Raw genomic sequence first — 18,545 nt, 5'->3', positions numbered from 1 at the left:
ATTTTATTCATGCACGAAGCCCTAAGTTACATTAAATTAGCGGGCTACACGTATAGCTCCAGAGAAGACGTGACTGGGAAATAAAGAAAGAAAAGGGTGAAGCATCATATGGATTTCTTCTGTCCCCCATAATGACAGTTTGTGTATAACAGCTTCCTTTCTTCAGTAATGCCCCTCTTGATCTTGTTCTGTCTCTTCTTTGTGTGAATTATACGGCACTATTTGTCTGGCGGACAGACATGTGATCAACACACCACTTTTTTCCAGAGTGACCGTGTCAAATATCCCTCCGCCCAGCAAAGCGGTGCCACACAACTGCGGTCCACCGCATTTTTATAAGTGTATAAAAGTGATCAACTCATCACAAAAATCACGGAAAAAAATCCATAGATAAGACGCACCGGACTATAAGCCACAGGGTTAAAAATTTGGGGAAAAAGTCACGATTTATAGTCCGTAAATGACATTGCAAAAAAGTGTTTAAACAACAATAATGTGAATAAAACTACAATAAAGGTTCATAAAGGTCTTGTGCTGATATTGTAACAATATATTGACTGTTATTTACTTTCTTATTTATTCAAATAAAAAATAATGTTTTTACGTGCTTGTATAAATTTGTGGTGTTGCCACACTACTTGATTTCTTTTCTACAAATATCACATGTTGCTGTAGTTTTGTTTACACATGTAAAAAAGCGACAAACGGTGCTCCTCTTCCTCACTGCCACCACGACTCAGTCAGCAGCGCTGCTGAACGAGAGCTGCACTGAGAGGGCGCGCACTGCGCGCGGAGGGGGCGCACTTACTGCGTGGAGAGGGTATGCGCGCCGCGCGGAAAAAGCGCTTGTGACAGATACAAGTGTACGGACTGCAGTTGTGTGGAAATTCCCTGCCTTCTGCTGGCGTGTGGGCAACTTTCGTGCCATAATTCTTCAATTTAGATGGTTTATTTTGAATTTGTGATTAAAAAAAATAATCCGTGATGTATTGAGGCCGCAATAATCAAAGCGCGATGTAGTGAGGGATTACTGTATCACGGCAAAGAATACCCTAAATGCCAAAATTTCTTGAACAAACAGAAAGAAACTCATTACCAAATTGAGTTTAAATTATTTATTTCTTCTAAAATATATTCTTGTTGCCTACTGCTCTGACTTCTCACACAGGCAATGTCAAAGGACTTGTGTATGTAAATCCTCATTTCCTATCTTGTGGCCAAATGGGAAATGGTGTCCAATCCCACCAGCGTCTGTCATTCATTGCTGAGCGGTCTTTCTCTCTGGAGCCTGATGCACATGAAGCACAGGGGATATCATCAGTTGAACAAATTTACTGTACCTTCTGTAGTATTTGTGTCTTGGATGTGTGCCTCGACGAGGTGTAGTCTCGTGAGTGACTTCAGGGGCTGGAGTGGGGTTGGCTAGTTGTAATTTGGTGTATGGTATGTATAAAATAAAACTAATCCTACAATTATGTTTATTTTTTTAATTACAAATAAGCATTTAAAAAAATAAAATGACTGAAAACTAAGAATGTCCTGCTGGAATTGAATTTTTAATGAACTTTTAATGAACTATATGTAACTGACAAAACTACCTTTATGGAATGAGAAAAAGAGTAAGAGTGATGTGAATTTTTGGAGCATGTTGAAATTGGAACGATGTATTATGTGGGAGTAGAAATATGTCCAAAAAATGTGGAGAATATGGTGTAAGAATAACATAAACTCATGCCTTTTTTCTCACCGAGGCCATTTGCTTCACCACCAGCTCAATGTCCTCGTGGTCGTCGTCTTTGTCACTCTCCTTCTCCTGCTTGTGTTTGGGCTGATAGGGCTCGACCTCGACGGGCTCTGTGTCTTCAATGTCACAGCGGCAGTACGGACACGTGTGGCCCGCCGATTTCTGCTGGATGTTGAAATTGAAAGGAAGTCACTTGGGTGTACCTAATGAAGTGTCTTGTTGGTGTCCAATAAACCTCTTGTATGAGTGACGGTAAACTGTAAAATTACATTTAAAAAAAAAAGATTGCTTAAATGTTGCGGACATGAAGGACGAAGGGCAATTTAGCAGGGGACCCAACGTGTCTTGCGCTGTCCTACCAGCCAGCTGTCGAGGCAGCGTCTGCACACCAGGTGTCCGCACGGCTCGATACGAGTGTCCTTCTTCTCTTGTGTGCAGATCTTACACAGCTGGAAGGAGCTGCCCACTTTGCCGTAAATCTCGTACTGCTCCTGCCACACCACAGAGGACAGTCAGTCGTAAATTAGTGCCTCATTTATAACGTCAAACCATATTCAGTCATTTTATTTTCTTCTTGTTGACTTTGCAAGTTTGCTCCTTTCAGAAGAACAGTCTCCAATTTTTGCGGGTGTTCTTCAATCTATCCAATTTTCAAACTCAAATGTCGCTTGAGTAAGAAAAAAAGTATCCAAGGATCAAACCATTTTCCCCCCACTGGAAATATTTCTCCAATTTGTATCTGAAGTGCAACATACCTGTGTGACCTTGACTTTTGCTTTGTGACCCGGTTGGTGCAAGGCGCTGAGGTCTGGGTTGGCGTCTTGCCCGTCGGGGTACAAATAGCTGCCAATTAATGAAGAAACTTAGGAGAACATGCGGAACACACAAGACGTGTGTGTTTGTGCGCTCACCGGCCCTGGTTGTGGCCCTCAAGGAGCGCCAGGTAAAGCGACGTATTCTCAAGGATGGTCTGCACGATGTCGCCTTCACTAGTCACGTGACCAATGGCCCACTGGCCCATCCTGGTGCAGCTCAGACGGAAGATGTAGCTGAGAGGGAGGGCGAATTTAACAACCGATATGACTGCACGAGTTCTCGTGGGAGTCGCGCTGTTGCACCTTCCTGGCTTGCGGGGGTGGCGTCCCAGTCGTGACAAGGCCTGGTCGTACGTGAGGAAAGCCATGTAGCCCGGGTGGTTGACAGCCAGCCGGTTCCAGTTCATCAGCAGGGACCCCCATGGCTAAAGGAAGGAGGGGAGGTTCAGTTGGGAACGGAAAATCCCGATCTGCCTCCAATGGGATTTATGCATATGAACGATCGGTGATCGTTGTGATCAAAGTCAGCAAAGGCCAGATGACTGGATGTGTGTGGAAGAAAAAGCTCGCTTTATTTCTGTAGTGCATTGCAAAATCACCTGGAAGAGCCTGGTGAAGATGTCAAATTCGAAGACTGAGACGTGATCGTTGCAGGTGAGATCAAGGGTGGCCTTGAGAGCCACGGACTCCAGCCCCTCCTGGAACTGGTGCACGCACCGCAGCTTCTCAGCAAAGATGCTCCATCGCACCAGGCATCTATGCATCGGAGGTCAGTGGAGGTAAACGAGGGAGGCTTCGGCCTCACGATGGAACCTATTCTCATTACCAACCAATCAATAGTAAATAATGGGAGGCAAATTCATATCTTACGTTCAATGACCGTTGACAAAGCAAAACCTCAGAAATTGACCCGTAGCTGCAAAAAATCACCTTTTTTCCTCTGTCCTGACAAAATGAAGCACCTCCTCCTCACTCCAACACAGTTGCTTAGCATGAAGATGCCACCAATCAATATTATGGCAGATCAATATTTGGTGAACCCAATGCAAGATCATTTTCATTGAATCACAGACAATAGGCTCTCCCAAAAAGCTAATCCAAAAGCTGCAAAGCAAAAGTCTCACTTATTGCCAAAAGTCATCTTCCAAAAGTCCCGCGCCTCCGATTTGGTCAGCTTGTAGGTGTCACCATGATAACGGTCCCCTGGGAAGATGGCCTTGAGCTCCCACAGCATGTGACTGAATAGCAGGGACAGCTTGGTCAGGTCCTTCCTGGCATGAAACACAACACACACGCTGGCATCTTGCTCGCAAAGTTGATTCCCAAGTATCATACCTGTAGCTGGACGTCTCATCAAACATCTTCTCCTTGGCTTCTTTAAACAGCAGCAAGGCCCTGTCCGTCTGAGCCAACAGGGTCCTGGCGTGGAGGCCAAGGAACGCCGCCTCATCCTCCCCGGGGGCTGGGCCCGTGAACGCCCCGAGACCTCGGTAGGGCTCCCAGACCCGTCTCAGCGCCGAGGCCGTCTCGGGGAGCAGCTCCAGCAGGTAAGGCGAGCTGCTCTTGAGCCCCAGTCGGGGGTCCGCGCACGCCTCGTGCAGCTTTTCCAACCGTCTGAGAGTTTTGTTGACCAGCCGGTGCTGTCGGTTGCTGGGACGCTGAGACGCCACGTCTTCTGAGATGCCCGCCGCCATAAGGACACGTTGCATGCTTGAATCTTCTCTTTGACAAGCTCTCTCAAGTCACCTTTTTTCCTTTCTTTCCAGAATTAAACATTTATGGGACAAGTAACTGAAGTTGTTTAAAATGTAACCCAGAACGCCTCTCAACTGGTAACTATCAAGAAATATTTGATTAGCGCAAAGCATTTACCAATGAATTCAAATCTTACAGTGACTGAAAATTGAGCAACATTAGGTTTTCATTTCAAATGATTTGTAAGAATTTACATTTAATAAGAATGAAAAGATAGGTATTTCTTAACCTCTAAAATGTTGGTGTGCACCATAATAAACAGTAATAGCATGACAATTTAAAAACAAAAAAGAACATTTATATTATGCTTTGAAAATTTAACAAAATGTTAACAAAAAGACCATCATCTCACAAAATCTTGGAGATCCCTGTCAGAGTCCTTTTTAGCAAACCCCGAATCTGCAAGTTGCTTTAAGACAGTCATTTAAAGAAAAAAAAAGAGCAATAATTGCGAGAGTTGCAGGGTTCATTGGAGGATGTTCCTTCAAATGTATTTCATTGAGCGCTTATCGTCAGGCAGGAGTCAAATAATGTTGTCTTACTTACAAAAACAAGCCTCGGCTGTCCCCACAGTAGCATTTCAGCGAGGCAGGGCCGAGATATCAAACGTCAGAAACAAAGTTGGTGCTGCTGGCCCAAATGCAGCCGCTGTTATTATGTTTTTGTGCACTGCAACTGCTGACTTCCTGTTTGAAGCCAGACCAACTGGTTTGCTTTGTTTTGCGCCCAACAGAAAGACGGCGAGAGAGTGAGAGAGCAAGCTTGGCCTCAAAACGCCTCACTTCACACAAAATGAAAGTAGTCGCTGCGTGTTGTCCTACAGGAGCCGACATCTGCTTACTAGCAAGCAGAATGCCAAAACCCACAGAGTTTAATCTTCCGTTAGGCTTCAGACCCCATCCTGGAGTATGATGGCCGAGGTTCTCTTTTTGTTCAGAAACAACAGTCTGGAAAAGACAAATAACAAACAGGCTGTACCAGCTTGATGACTTGGCTTCAGATGTCCATCCCATCTCAGAGCTCACAGAACATCTTGAACACTCTCTTGAGTGACACTGCCGTCGTTGAGAAATCCTCAAAATATTGGCACTCGGCTCACCAAAGTGAGCCGAGTTGGGGTCACAATTGGGGTCAACCTGGTAGATTTTCAAGTTTAGGAGCTCTACCAGCAATCCATCCTGCCTTCCAACGTTGAAAGTGACAGGATCACGGCCCTTAGTGAACTGTACTAGGCTGTCAGTGAACAGCAGATGGCGCACCCTGACGGTTTCACCATCTTTGCTGGGGATTTTAATCATGCTGACCTAAAGTCTGTCTTTCCAAAACTTCACCAGCATGTTAATTTCCGACACGTGGTGACAGCTTCCTGGACCTGGTCCACACTGCACATAAAGGAGCTTTCAAGGCCACCCCCCTCCCCCACATTGGACTTTCTGACCTCATCACGGGGGCGACAGGACTCAATACAGGTCGGAGGTCGACCTTCTGGCCACGTGGTGCAGGGACAACAACCTCCTGCTGAACAACAGCAAGACCAAGGAGATTGTTCTTGACTTCCGGAAAGGTCACACCCAACACCTGCCGCTGACCATCGACGGTGCTGTGGTGGAGAAAGTGAGCAGCACCAGATTCCTGGGGGTGCACATCAGTGAGGACCTCTCCTGGACCACCAACTCTGCGTTGCTGGCGAAGAAAGCTCAGCGCCGCCTGTACTTTCTGCGGAAACTCAGGCGAGCAACTGCTCCTTCTGCCATCATGACCACATTCAACCGTAGCACCATTGAGAGCGTCCTCTCCAGTTGTATCGCTGTGTGGGGTGGTAGCTACACAGAATACAACATGAACGACCTGCAGCGCATAGTGAACACAGCTAGTAAGATCATTGGTGCTTCACTCCCTTCCCTGAAGGACATTTACACCTCCCATCTCACCCGCAAGGCGACCGCGATTGTGTGTGATGTGAGTCACCCCGCTCACTCTTTGTTTGAGCTTCAGCCCTCTGGGAAGAGGTACAGAAGCCTGCGCTCCCGCACCACCAGACTCACCAACAGCTTCATACTCCAGGCTGTCAGGATCCTGAACTCTCTACCCCCTCCCCACTCGGCTGCTTAACGTCCTGTACTTTTGAGCTATATTCTGGCTGTCTGCTGTATGCACGCTTGCTCCATTTTGCTCCTCTTATTTATTTATTTATTTATTTATTTATTTATTTATTTATTTATTTATTCAGGTTATTTGCTTATTACTTATTCATCCCTCTTATCTATTCGTTTTTACTCTTTGTGCTATTTGCTTGTATGTATTGTGTAATGTGTCTCGTCACCGTGGGATGGTGGGAAACGTAATTTCGATCTCTTTGTGTGTCTTAATGTGAAGAAATTGACAATAAAGCAGACTTTGACTTTGATGATCTTTCCTATCCCAAGGGGGCGTTATAAGATTAAAAGAAGGTAGCGTAATTTTGTCCCTGATGCCATCACGGTCAGGAGATCATGGTCGGAACATCCCCGATCGAACTTCACCTTACCGGCTCTACCGATCTAGATTTGCTGCACTTTCAAGCCCCGTCCAACCCAGATGACATTTTCATTTGTTTGACAGAGCCACACAAACCCATTTAACAGAAGGGAGAGATAAAAGGGGTTAGCCCAAGTAGCACCGTGATCGTAGCCATTGAAGCATTTCTACAGTTATAAACGAGTGTACTAATCATCCATTTGTGTCTTACTCTGCAGAAAATGGTGGCAGTGCACACGTGTGTGCAGCCCGTCTGGATTTTTTAGGGACTTTAGACAACAAATGTTTGGCCAACTCCACGCTTGAGTGGATCAGGAAAGTACCAAATTGGCCCTACATGGGTAAGTCCAAGCATCAGGAGATGTTGGTGTATGTGACATGTTCAATTGTGGACTGGATGTGCTCATGGGTGTGGAGCTTTGCGTGCATGTGTGTAACTGGTTGCAGAATCTGTTTTTATTCTCCCATTTCCTCGTTATGCCTGGAGGCCTGGAGGCCTGGAGGCATGTGCGGGCACGTGAGCTCTGTCGTGGGGCTTTGACCCGGAAATGTTTCTGCATATTAAAAATTCAAAAGTGGTTAACCATTTTATAAATACAGTGGAACCCCGGAGGTCAACCACCTCAGAACTCAATATATTCGGAAAACCTTTGTAAAAAGAAAAAAGCAGAGCTGAAAAACAAGTATGAAAGATGCATTGGGGTGACTTGGCATCGCAATTCAAAGGGCAGCGATTGACCATAAGTTCATTTTTGAGGAATAGAGAGGCCATAAAAAGTGCTAGTGTTGCTAAGGGGTTTACAAGGGGTCATCCAGGTCCCTGTGGATAAAACAAAGAAAGGAAAACACTGACAAAATGCAGCCACTGGATTTTTCATATGGAAGGTGATTCCAATTTCAAACAATGACCCTACCTCCCCCACCCCACCTCTTCGCCTCTTCGTTTACAGATTCAGTTCCAAATCAATGTCAAGGTATGTGGATCTTAAATGTACTACATTTTCAACTCTGTGCATTTTTGCTCCGCAATTGTGGTATAAAAAAAGGTAACGTTAGGGCAAAAACTTGCTGCCTGAGAACAAATTATTTCCTTTTCAATTACTTCTAATGGGGAAAATTGTTTCAGAACTCAACGATTTTGCTTCTCAGCGCTCCTTCAGGTTCCACTGCATAGTGCAATTACATAAACATAATTATGGACTATTATAGAGTTGAAAATGAAAATACAGTCGTGCAGTGGGCATACGTGTTTATCATTGAAAAATGACAGCTTTGTTCCAAAAGTATACTGTCACATTTTGTTTGGCTTTTGAGTGTTTGCTAATTTTAGAAGTGGCGGGCCGTTTGGGCCTGCAAGGCCTTTTCTGCTGGCCTAAAAATATCTGAATCACTGACTGATGTTAATTATATTTTGTGCATGAATACGTATTAAATAATTCCAAAATGTCCGCTTCCTTTCATTGCTAGCCCCCTGGTTGCGCTGCCTCCAGACATGTATTTTCATATTTAAGCATTTAACCAATCACATTTCAGCCACTATTTGTTGCCAGGGTCAAAAAAATCTGCCTGGAGGCCTTCACAATCAGTTCTGCGGGCCGTGTTGCATAAAATAAATGTCGATCAAACTGGAAACGTCAGCATATTCACACGCTTTGATTGGATAGTCAGAGAGTGTACTAGCCAGAGGTAGCAAACTGCATCTGTACCGAGCTGCACAAGCAAAGATATTGTGGTGTTGATTTAATGGCTGTTTTGTCAACCCACAATGGCTGAAGGAAGAGAAGAAATTGATTTGTTTTTTGCAGATTTACTGTCAAAGCCATTTTCAAGATGGACTTTTCAAGAAAAGCTGGACATTGTCAAGCAAGGTCGGGCAACTCCGAAGCTAGCAAGCCTGTCACAACCGGAAAAATATTTGTCTGCCACTTTCAGTCCAATAACTATGAGCGGTACTCTTGGCTCACAGGCTCCGAGGAACGCTGCAAATTGTATTAGCATTAGCTCCAATGGCGATAGAAAAGGACTTCTTGATGGAACTGAAATGCACAGATAATCTGCACAACAGAGTATTTGAAATCTTTTTGAGAAAAGAAAGGAGGATGGATTTTGTGTCCAAATAATCCGGATTTTTGGTGAGTAAAATGTTGCTATATTTCTAAATAATATGGCAATTTCATCAGGTTATTTTTTATGCTTTTTTTATGTGTGTCGCAGCTGTACTTGCAGTAGACGTTTTATAGCCATAAAATAGTTATTGAGGGTTGGATTGATTCAGACGGAGCACTACTGAAGGCCTCAGTGTGAAACGCACGGCCCATCACTGATTTATAGAGTATGATTATCATTCAGATAAACGAATGATTGCACCTCAAAAAACGCAAAGATGATCTGCAAACATAATTAATATACAATAATAAATAATAATTAACATAAAAACGTGAACTGAACTAGCGATGCAGCAATTCCTAGCACCAGAGGTGTATTGTGAGTGATGGCGTGGATTCACTCCGAGAGATATGACAACATTCTAAACTTTGATGCAAAAATGCCACCATGAAAGTTGGTGCGGCACATTTTCTGCACTCCTCCAAACGCACGTGCAGGCAAATGCGCGGGCGCACGCGCGCGCACATTGATGATACGTTGTAATCGCTCACTTTCATTTTAAAAAGAAAGTCATAGTGGAGCACTTACGCAGCTGCACATGAGCTTCCATGCATAACTCGCATTCAGCACTAAGCTGGAGGTTGCTCGATTTGAAAAAAATCTTTGCAGTTGTAATCATTAAACAAACAAAACCTACCAATGACGCCAACGGAATGATCGCTTTTGGGAGCTATCTGTCCAGTTTTTACTGCCAACAGACTTTCAGCGAAGCACCTAGACGCACCTGAGACTCGCAAGAGACTTTCAACCTCGCCACCGGTTGATGCCAAATAACATGACCATGAACGATGATGGCCGTTCGCTCGCCGCCGCCGCGCCGCTGGACCTGAGTACGAGTCAGCGGGGGAGCACCTTGTCCGCAGCGGCGCCAGACCGCTCATGTTGCCGCAAGGAGACCGTCGGCTCGCCTACGCCGGGCTTACCTCGCAAGAGACCGGCTGACGGGGCTTCCCTCCGCCTTCCTTTTCGGAAGCGACCTATCGCCGTGGAGCCGGAGGAGCGAGCGTCAGGAGACGTGGGACGAGTGGAGCGCTTTTCCCCGGCGACGGGGGAGGCTGTCGCGCCGCAGCGACCCGAGGGGAGCGCCACTGAGGGTCGGCTGCCCGTTGCTGGGGCAACCCACATGCAAGCGAAGGAGGCTGCGCGGAGTTTGGAAGCTTTTACCGTCCACGTCGCGCCCTCCTTCACTTATGGTGAGTACCGTACACATACATTGCTGTTAAATGCAATCAGTTGTGGCACCAACCGAAATAGTCCACCCCCGGTATTCGCGGGGAATAGGGACCGGGCCGACCCGTGAAATACAAAATCACAATTAACGACGAATGAAATGCATTGGAGAATTATTAACAAAAAAACAACACCGAAAAAAAAAAATTCAAATCAACATTGAAAAAAATTATTATTATTATTTTTTCATTTTAATTTGTTTGTCTGAATGCAATTGTTCAAAAATTATAATAAATAGAAATACAAAATATACATTTAAAATATATTTATTTGTTTGTCTAAATGCAATTTTTCCGAAATTATCATAAATAGAAATACAAAATGTATATTTATCATTTTCTTTTTTTACTCACTAATTTTGAGCAATTTAATGCAGTGAACTGGCAAACAGTCCAGTGTGTACTCCATCTCTCTCCCAAACACGTGAGCTCAGCTGGGAACACATTCGTGGATGGTTGGAAGGATGATTTCATATTTAAATTCTCAAATCTATTTTTTAGATTAAAAATTGTATAAAAATGTGAGCGATTGATACCAGATGATGAAGCCAAAAGGGAAGATGATTCTTCGAAATAAATATGTCACTCAAATATTGTGTGTATTCGCTCAGAAACAACACTGGTGTGGTCCAAATTCCCACTGTGTCATTGAAATGCACTTCCTCCTGTGCTTCCTCCTGCGGTTTATACGTTGAGTGACAGGTGGCCTCAGGCAGGCGACGAGTCATTGAGAAAACGTCCAGAACATGATTCCCCTTTTGACTCAAGTAGCTCACTGGGTCAAATACCACACTGACTGTGCTGCTTTATTTGTCAGGTCACTGTCCGGCATACCCCTACCCGGAGGCGGAGCATCTGAGCTTCCAGCACTCGCGGGACCCGCTGACAAGCGTGATGCTGGCCACTCGGCAAGATGAAGACGGAGACACGTATGAGCCTTTACTCTCATGTTGTCAATCACTCGAAGGCGAGGCAGCTTGACGTGTAGCATGCACAGGGCAACTCACAGAAGCGAGCAAATACACAAGACTTCAAAGCACTTTGGGGTGGGAAGAATTTTGTTGAACAAATGCCTTGCGACATTTGACTAAGTTGCCAGGCCGCTTTTCTAAAGGGGAGGAGCAATTTGCAAGATATTTGTGTGCGACACGACGGCCACCGCGCGTTGCCACTTACGTCAATGCGGGTCCCCGGAGGTCGTGAAAAGCAAGAGTGTGAGGTATCAAGCACCCGGTGTGGTTTTTCTCAGCTATGTTGGCCTTGATGATTGGGCCTTTCTGAATGAATAGGACCGAAAAATCAAACATCCGCTCCTCACGCGCTCTCTCTCTGTCTTATCGGCTTTATCTAACTCTTTGTGTGCGCGCTCTCTGACGTGTGCTCTTCTTGCATCCAAGTCAGAGGATGCCTGGCTTCAGAACAGATGATTTTTTTCATGGATGCCTTTAGAGTTTCTCGTCTGTTGCAACTTTTAGGGTTATGTGCATGCGGCCATGTAGTCTGCCCACTTCCAAGAACTTGGTGCAGTTTCACCTCATGAGAAAATGCTTGATGAAGGCAATGAAGAGAATACAGTCAATGTGATTTGAGGGTGATATACTCTCCAGAGAAACTGGAAAAAAAAATTAGGTACCACTGTTGTGTGAAGGAGGGAACCATCAGGTTCCAAAATAGCAATGCACTTGTCTCCTTTTAAGGCAAGCGATGAAGCCATTTGCTGACACACTAGTCAGTCAGCTGTGCGAGATGATGTCACTTACAGGAATGAGTAGCGGCCGCACACTTTGGCATAAATGTGTGTTTTTCACTTCACATGCCTCGGCCACGCTTCCTATCTGTTACCGCATTAGCTTGTATCAAAATCGCTCACGTCGCCGATGCCCTGGCACGTCCTGTGCAAAGCGCGCTTGGAACGTCTTCTTGAGAAACGGCGACGGTTTCCTGTTGCACAATTGCTGCAGTCTGGCGAGAAAAGCCCCTTCTCGTGCTAGCATGGATGGATTGCACGCAGAATGCGGCCATTGTCAGCGACGGCAGGATGTGATGTCAAAAGCACTCGTGCAACCTTTACTGGAAGCTAACGGCTGTGCAGAAGAAAGAAAAACACAAAAATGGCAATGCGGTTCTCAACAGATGTGCTCCCTCGGCGATTTGTGGCCTTCCCCCCGAAAATCAAAGCATGAACGTGCTCGGCAAATGACTCTTTGTAACAGAAAGCCCTAAAATAAAATGGTTTTCGATTTCTGATCTCCTGACACCAAACAAGCTTTGAAAGACGTTTTTGTAGACACAGCTGTAATGACACATCTAATTGTGCTTTTGATTGCAGAGCCCTGCACATCGCAGTGGTGCAAGGCAAGCTGGACCTCGTGCGGCAACTCGTCCGGCTGCTGCAGTGTGCCGGCAGGAGCCTCGACATCTACAACAACTTGCGACAGGTAAAAGCTAGGCATCGTCTTCGTCATATCGCACGCGTTAACAACATGAATGTGGTTTTAACAACATCAATCAGGGCGACACAAACACTTTTGTTTCTCACGCCCTCACTTGAGGGTGCCTCTGTCTGCACGCAACGTCCTCGCTTACTTTCTTGCCAGGTTCCTTCCATTTTTGCCCGTGTTGTTGTATCCTATACAACACAAAGAGGGAGACATTTCCAATACTGCTGACCAATCCTGAGTTTCTGTGCTTGAGTGCACAGAGCATTTTGACAAGTATGTGACTCTCGGTGCCCTTTATAGTAGTACGTGGAATCACGAGAATATGAAGGGTGTTTAATACTCGCGCACAGACTGTGTGACTAAATCCCTCAGGGGGCCACGCCAACTTTGTGCTAATCATCAGAACTCTCAGGGATCAACTATCTGTGTTTTAGACACGTGCCCTAAAATAGGCGGCGCTTAGCTGAGTGTGGTTGACATCGGCGAAGCTGCCTGTATGGGCTTGCAGCATTTTACTCTTGTAGCAAAAAATGTGCATGGTGACTGAGTCACTAATTTATCACAAATGAAGGCATGGCAAATGTATCAGTTCTACGCCCCCCCCCAAAAAAACAATAACTGATCCACAGATTAATATCATGGGGGAAAAAAATCAGCAATGTGGTGTGATAGTTGTGAAGCAAATAAATAGCAGCACATTGAAAGTTGCTTCTTTATTTTGGTGCACGCACACGCCGAGCATCTGTATGTTTGTGTACTTTGATGATCTCCTTCCGAGAAGTCACGTGACCCCCCCCCCCCTCGCCCTCTTCGTCTTGCTGGAGGCTGTTTCATAACATACCTGAGGTTTACTGGGTGGATGGCAGGGACTTTCCCTTCTTGTACGTCGCCCTCTCTCTCTTTCTCTCATCCTCTCTCTCTCATCCCATCTCTCTCTCTCGCTCTCTCCCCCCTCTCCCTCTCTCTCTATTTCTTTCTACCTATCACTATCTATCTTTTCCTAACTATCCCTTCCTCACTTTCTGTCTGTCTCTCTCTGTCTCTCTCTCGTGCTGTCACGCCCTCTCAGTGCACCTCTCTAGCACTTAGTAAGTCACTGCGACACCATCAGTGGTTTATTTGTGTGCAAGCAGGAAAGCATGAGATCCTTGCAGTTGTCTGTCTGGCGTGGCATGAAAGCATTTCATGGTCTACTCATCTCTGAGCAATGCCAGAACACGTAGGGAGAGAGAAGGGGTTTTCCCTCGCGATCCTGCCTTCCTGCTCTTCCTTGTCGCACACAACGCACACACTTCCTCTCATCGATGCTCTCTTTTTGTTTTAATCCCCCTCGAGGCATTTTACAGGAAGCTCTGGTTTAAAAGTCTAAATATGGAGTTGGAATATGTTGGTTCCTCTTCAATAAGAAAAGCTTTATACTGTAAATATGACTGCATGTGAATCACACGATTGAGGCAAATGGATGGGCAATGGCATAAATGGAAGTCCATGCTTAATGGTTTTACCCAGCAGTGAAAATACGAGTCAGTCATGCTTAACCCAAAATAAACATGCCAGCACATTTACCTAGTGGATACCATGTCTGCAGTGCAGATCTGTGGTTCTGGGTTTGAATCAGGGCATTTGCTGAGGGTATAATTGAGAATTACATATTATACACACATCTGAAACTAGCTAGAAAAAAAAAGCTAATAAAAATTCAGTGAGATTGCTGGCTGTTGATAAGTGTGATCTAGCTTCAGAAACACTGTCAGTGCGTAAAATCAAATTTTGTCATAACAATATTAGGTTAAATCTGTCAATTTTTAAAGCGAGGTCAACTAACACTATTTTTCAAAATAAAAACAAGTAGCTATTTAAGTGAAGGAAACCAAATGTGGTGTATCAAGATTTCAGTATATCACCAAAAAGCAATATGACCTCACTGCTGTGGTTTAAAAGTCCGCATGACCTCCAAGCCAGTCAAAGAGCAAGTGGAAGTGAAGTGTTTTTTTTTCTAGCTGCTATTTATTGTGCAGCCTGAGTGGAAAGTCCACTTCCCCGTACGCTGATGTGAAGTTACGCTGGCTTTATTTAAACACCAGTGTCCTTGCTGGCCAGTGTCGACACGCTTACTCGGGAATGTCCTGCATTGCTCAACGGCTTCCCAGTAGGTTAATTCAATTTGTCTGTGATTCATAACCAGAGATAACACCGCTTTTTTTCATCTGATCATGCCGGTGACGGCCATAACAATTCAATGTTCATTCACAAGATGGGCAAAGGTGTTTTCTACCATAAAATATATGCTTCGGCTCAATACAAGTTTGGAAACATTGCTCTATGCTGATTGGTTTTAATCTTGCTGATCAGCTCCATTCAGTTTTTATGGCCAACTGGCAATTGTATAAAGGTGTAAAAATGAAGAGTCAAAGTTTAGGATTGTTTTTGGTTTGTTTGTTTGTTTGTTTGTTTGTTTGTTTGTTTGTTTGTTTGTTTGTTTGTTTATTAGTCAGGCGTAGCCATCGGGCGTTGGCTCTACGGTGTCAACAATGGACATGTTCAAATGCCAGATGACTTTTCATTCATTTATGAATAAATCATTTCCTTTGCGCCATGCAGACTCCGCTCCACCTGGCTGTGATCACCCGGCAGTCAGACGTGGTGGAGGTGCTGCTGAGGGCCGGGTCGGACCCCTCCTCGTTGGACCGCAATGGCCAGACGGTGCTTCACCTCTGCTGCGAATACCACCATCCGCTGTGTCTGTCCATGGTGCTTTCGCTCCCCTCGTCTGCCTCCTGCCTGGACATGAAAAACTTTCAAGGTAAGTGGAGAAGTAGGCAGAAGTCGCACCGCGCGTGGCTGTCCACAAATACCGGCACTTCACTGTCCTTCTCTGGTGGGCCGTTTCTTTCCACTGTGGCCTTTTAAACTCGCACACGAGGTTTGAGCCCTCTCCACGTGGCTGTGCTCCACGGACACAGAGATTTGGCCGCCATGCTGCTGGTGGCGGGAGCTGATGTCAACACCATGGTTAGTGCATGCCGTTGTTGCTCGCGCGATTTCCATTCAGCCTTCCTGCCTGCGTCAGATGGATGACTTTGCCGCGCCCGCTTCATCAGGACATCAAGAGTGGCCAGAGTCCCCTCATTCTTGCCGTGGAGAGCAACAATGCAGAAATGGTCCGCTTCCTTATTGAGGTAAAGAGATTGTGTGGGAAGGCTTGTGACTTGTATGAAACGCTTGTTCCAAAATGACCACATTGAGGCGTCAAATGGGATCAAAGGCCGTCAATACATCTTTCCTAAGTTTTTTTTCAGTTTAACACATGATAAGTAGGATTTTTTTAAATATGGAAATATTGAATTCAGGTAAGTTTCCCAAACAATTTTTTTTCCAATGGCTATTGAGGCACAATCACAACAGCGGAGGAAACAACAAACTTTCATTTCTATTTTGGGAGGCTGTGTAGCTGAGTCCTCCACATTTACTCCCTGTCTTGGCGCAGAGCGGCTGCGATGTGAACAGGCCGTCGTACAGCAGCAACACGGCACTGCACAGTGCCTGCGCGCGGGGCCAAGCGGACGTGGTGCGGGCGCTGCTCAAGAGTGGCGCCGACAGCAGTCTCAAAAACTACCACAACGACACACCTGTCATGCTGGCCAAGAACAAAAAGGTCAGCACTAACAGTCAAGTGAGGCACTCAGGTGAAAACATTGATGTCTTGAGATACAAGTTTCAATCCCTTGACCTTAGAACATTAGGATTTTGAATCATATATTTCCATTGAAATGAATCGGAATGACAAAAACTAGCAACAAACATGAGGGGGGAAAAGCACTTCAGAAGTGGGGGCAAAGGAATCATTGCAAAATCTGTTGGAGAATTTGTGAAGTAGAATCCAATTAGTTCTGTCCTGCCACCTAGCGGATAAACATGAATAGTGCAGCATGATCGTTACTTTTTCTACATCTGGTCAGCTAGATTTATTTAGTAGAATAAAAGCACTGTGGCATAATTGTTAATACTAAGTGTGTGAGTCCTGGGTGTACCCCATCTCACCCGCCACCCTCAGGTGGACGAGACAAAATTAATGGATAGATGGGATTAGCTTGACTTCCATCTGCCCCACCTTGGAAACACCTAACTGAGCTCAGGATGTCACTATTTGGCCATGCCCCTTATACGCACAACGCACCAATACTACACTGTAATGGCCCGTGAATAGGAAGAATCCATGTAAAATAGATCCCTATAATAAATGCATTGCGAGAAAAAAATCTGACAATGGAGACATTTGTATTTTTTATTGCAGATAGCAGACATCTTACGAGGGAGGGGTTCAAAACCCATGCAAGTTCCAGACCAACATTTCGACACGTCAGCTTTACCACACGGCAACAGCTTAATGATCAACAGTAGAGGTCACTTCATTAGGTACATTTGCTGATTCCCCGCCAAAATCAAAACTGTGCATTTTTTTTTCCCCTCTCAAATTTTAGGTTCACCATCTCCAAGCCGGAGTCGTGGTTGTTCTCCATCAATGCCTCACTGCGCCCCCTCCCACTCACCAAGGACCCGACCAATGTTTGCCTTTCCATTTTACGACCAGGAGTCCTCATCTATCAAAACTGGCAACTACTGCATCCCTCGGAACATCAAGCAGTGAGGAAAAAGACAAATCTAGCATTCAGTGAGTTTGCACATTAAAAAGGGTTAGCCGGTTTACTCAAAGAATTAATGGGGGAGAAACTAATACAGTGTACAGAGTTGGGTTGCTATGCTAACCTATGCTAACGCACAGGTTAAGTCATGTTTCCAGTGCCATCTGCAATGGAACTCCGGGTTTAATTTGTTCAGTGACTGAGCTGTGATGTACCTCAGATTTGTTTGTACTCAGGGGTGTGCCAAGGCTGGGGTCAAGGGGGTTTATGCACCCATTGCTAGTTTAGGCACCCATCGCTAGTTTAGTCTATATACAGCAGTGATTCTTAACCTTGTTGGAGGTACCAAACCCCACCAGTATCATATGTGCATTCACCGAACCCCTCTTTAGTGAAAAATGTTTTTTTTTCCAAATTCAAGACATCAATGTTTATTAACATTTGCACAAAATGAACAGCACCTTGTTCAAAGAAGAAAAAAACACAATGCATGAAGACAAAACAAATTACATACCTGCAGATCAGAGTGACTTCTGCTGTTGCCTTTGCGAGACCAGTTCAGATATGCGTCATCACAAATTTACACAATAAATCAGGCATGTTCGGACCTCCGCAGTGGAGGTTCTGGTGAACCCCTGAGACCGACTCACGGATCCCCTACGGTTCGATCGAACCCAGCTTAAGAACCACTGATATAAAGTGTATTGTGACTGTCCAGGACCCCCTATACTTGTAAAATGATGGAATGTGCATTACATTGTCTTGTGTGTTTTGTTTACATATGCTACGCAGAAAAAGATAGGAATTTGGATTGGGCTTTCCAGTCAAATTTCAAGATAGACCTAAATTATGAATAACCTTTAAAGGTGAATTTATTCTGAACTTTTAAATGTCCAATTGTTCACTGTTTCAGTACGTTTTGCACAACTTGATCTTTGACAACATGGTGCTGAATGGAAAACCTTTCTGTGACCCAATCTCACTGTATCTCTGTAGCCCAATACAGTATCCCTAACCTTTTGTGAGTAGTGTCTATCATGTGTTATTATTCTGCTTTTGTTAAAAAAATGAAAAGTATATTTTAAAAAATTATCTTGTGTTGATTTTTTTCGACCATACATTTTATAATATACCTAACATTTCTTAATATAACTGTAATTGACATTTACTTTTTCTCAAAGTGAAAGGGAAAGGAAATCAGAAATTAGATTTTTGAGAAAGGAAATCGAGCTCAA

General features: G+C 44.8%; 2 protein-coding genes across 6 annotated transcripts; one reads left to right on the top strand and one right to left on the bottom strand.

Annotated features, from left to right (window-relative positions):
* Nucleotides 1-1,100: 1,100 nt before the first annotated feature.
* On the bottom strand, nt 1,101-8,532 carry cblc (Cbl proto-oncogene C). 4 transcript variants are annotated; one of them, XM_085918054.1, is made up of 9 exons: nt 3,895-8,532; nt 3,684-3,830; nt 3,159-3,315; nt 2,863-2,984; nt 2,656-2,793; nt 2,500-2,587; nt 2,104-2,235; nt 1,736-1,906; nt 1,101-1,288 (listed from the first exon to the last, which is right to left on the bottom strand). In XM_085918054.1, exons 1-9 carry the CDS (start codon nt 4,266-4,268, stop codon nt 1,259-1,261), a joined length of 1,359 nt encoding a protein of 452 aa, XP_085774180.1. In that variant the 5' UTR covers nt 4,269-8,532; the 3' UTR covers nt 1,101-1,258. The 4 variants fall into 4 exon arrangements, with proteins under 4 accessions (XP_085774180.1, XP_085774179.1, XP_085774181.1 ...); XM_085918053.1 differs by having other exon boundaries at nt 1,736-1,909; nt 3,895-8,516; XM_085918055.1 differs by having other exon boundaries at nt 1,748-1,909; nt 3,895-8,513.
* bcl3 (BCL3 transcription coactivator) lies at nt 6,777-18,402 on the top strand. 2 transcript variants are annotated; one of them, XM_085918052.1, is made up of 12 exons: nt 6,777-6,956; nt 7,050-7,172; nt 8,637-8,699; nt 8,798-10,190; nt 11,044-11,155; nt 12,556-12,664; nt 15,269-15,470; nt 15,591-15,679; nt 15,769-15,846; nt 16,155-16,322; nt 16,962-17,070; nt 17,149-18,402. In XM_085918052.1, exons 4-12 carry the CDS (start codon nt 9,761-9,763, stop codon nt 17,313-17,315), a joined length of 1,464 nt encoding a protein of 487 aa, XP_085774178.1. In that variant the 5' UTR covers nt 6,777-6,956; nt 7,050-7,172; nt 8,637-8,699; nt 8,798-9,760; the 3' UTR covers nt 17,316-18,402. The 2 variants fall into 2 exon arrangements, with proteins under 2 accessions (XP_085774178.1, XP_085774177.1); XM_085918051.1 differs by having other exon boundaries at nt 6,777-7,172.
* Nucleotides 18,403-18,545: the final 143 nt, after the last annotated feature.

Source organism: Syngnathus leptorhynchus, chromosome 8 (genome assembly GCF_054491065.1).
Source record: "Syngnathus leptorhynchus isolate UIUO chromosome 8, UIUO_Slep, whole genome shotgun sequence".
Classification (NCBI taxonomy): domain Eukaryota; kingdom Metazoa; phylum Chordata; class Actinopteri; order Syngnathiformes; family Syngnathidae; genus Syngnathus; species Syngnathus leptorhynchus.
Note: the sequence above shows the minus strand (reverse complement) of the source record. Positions and strands in the feature narration are given on the sequence as shown.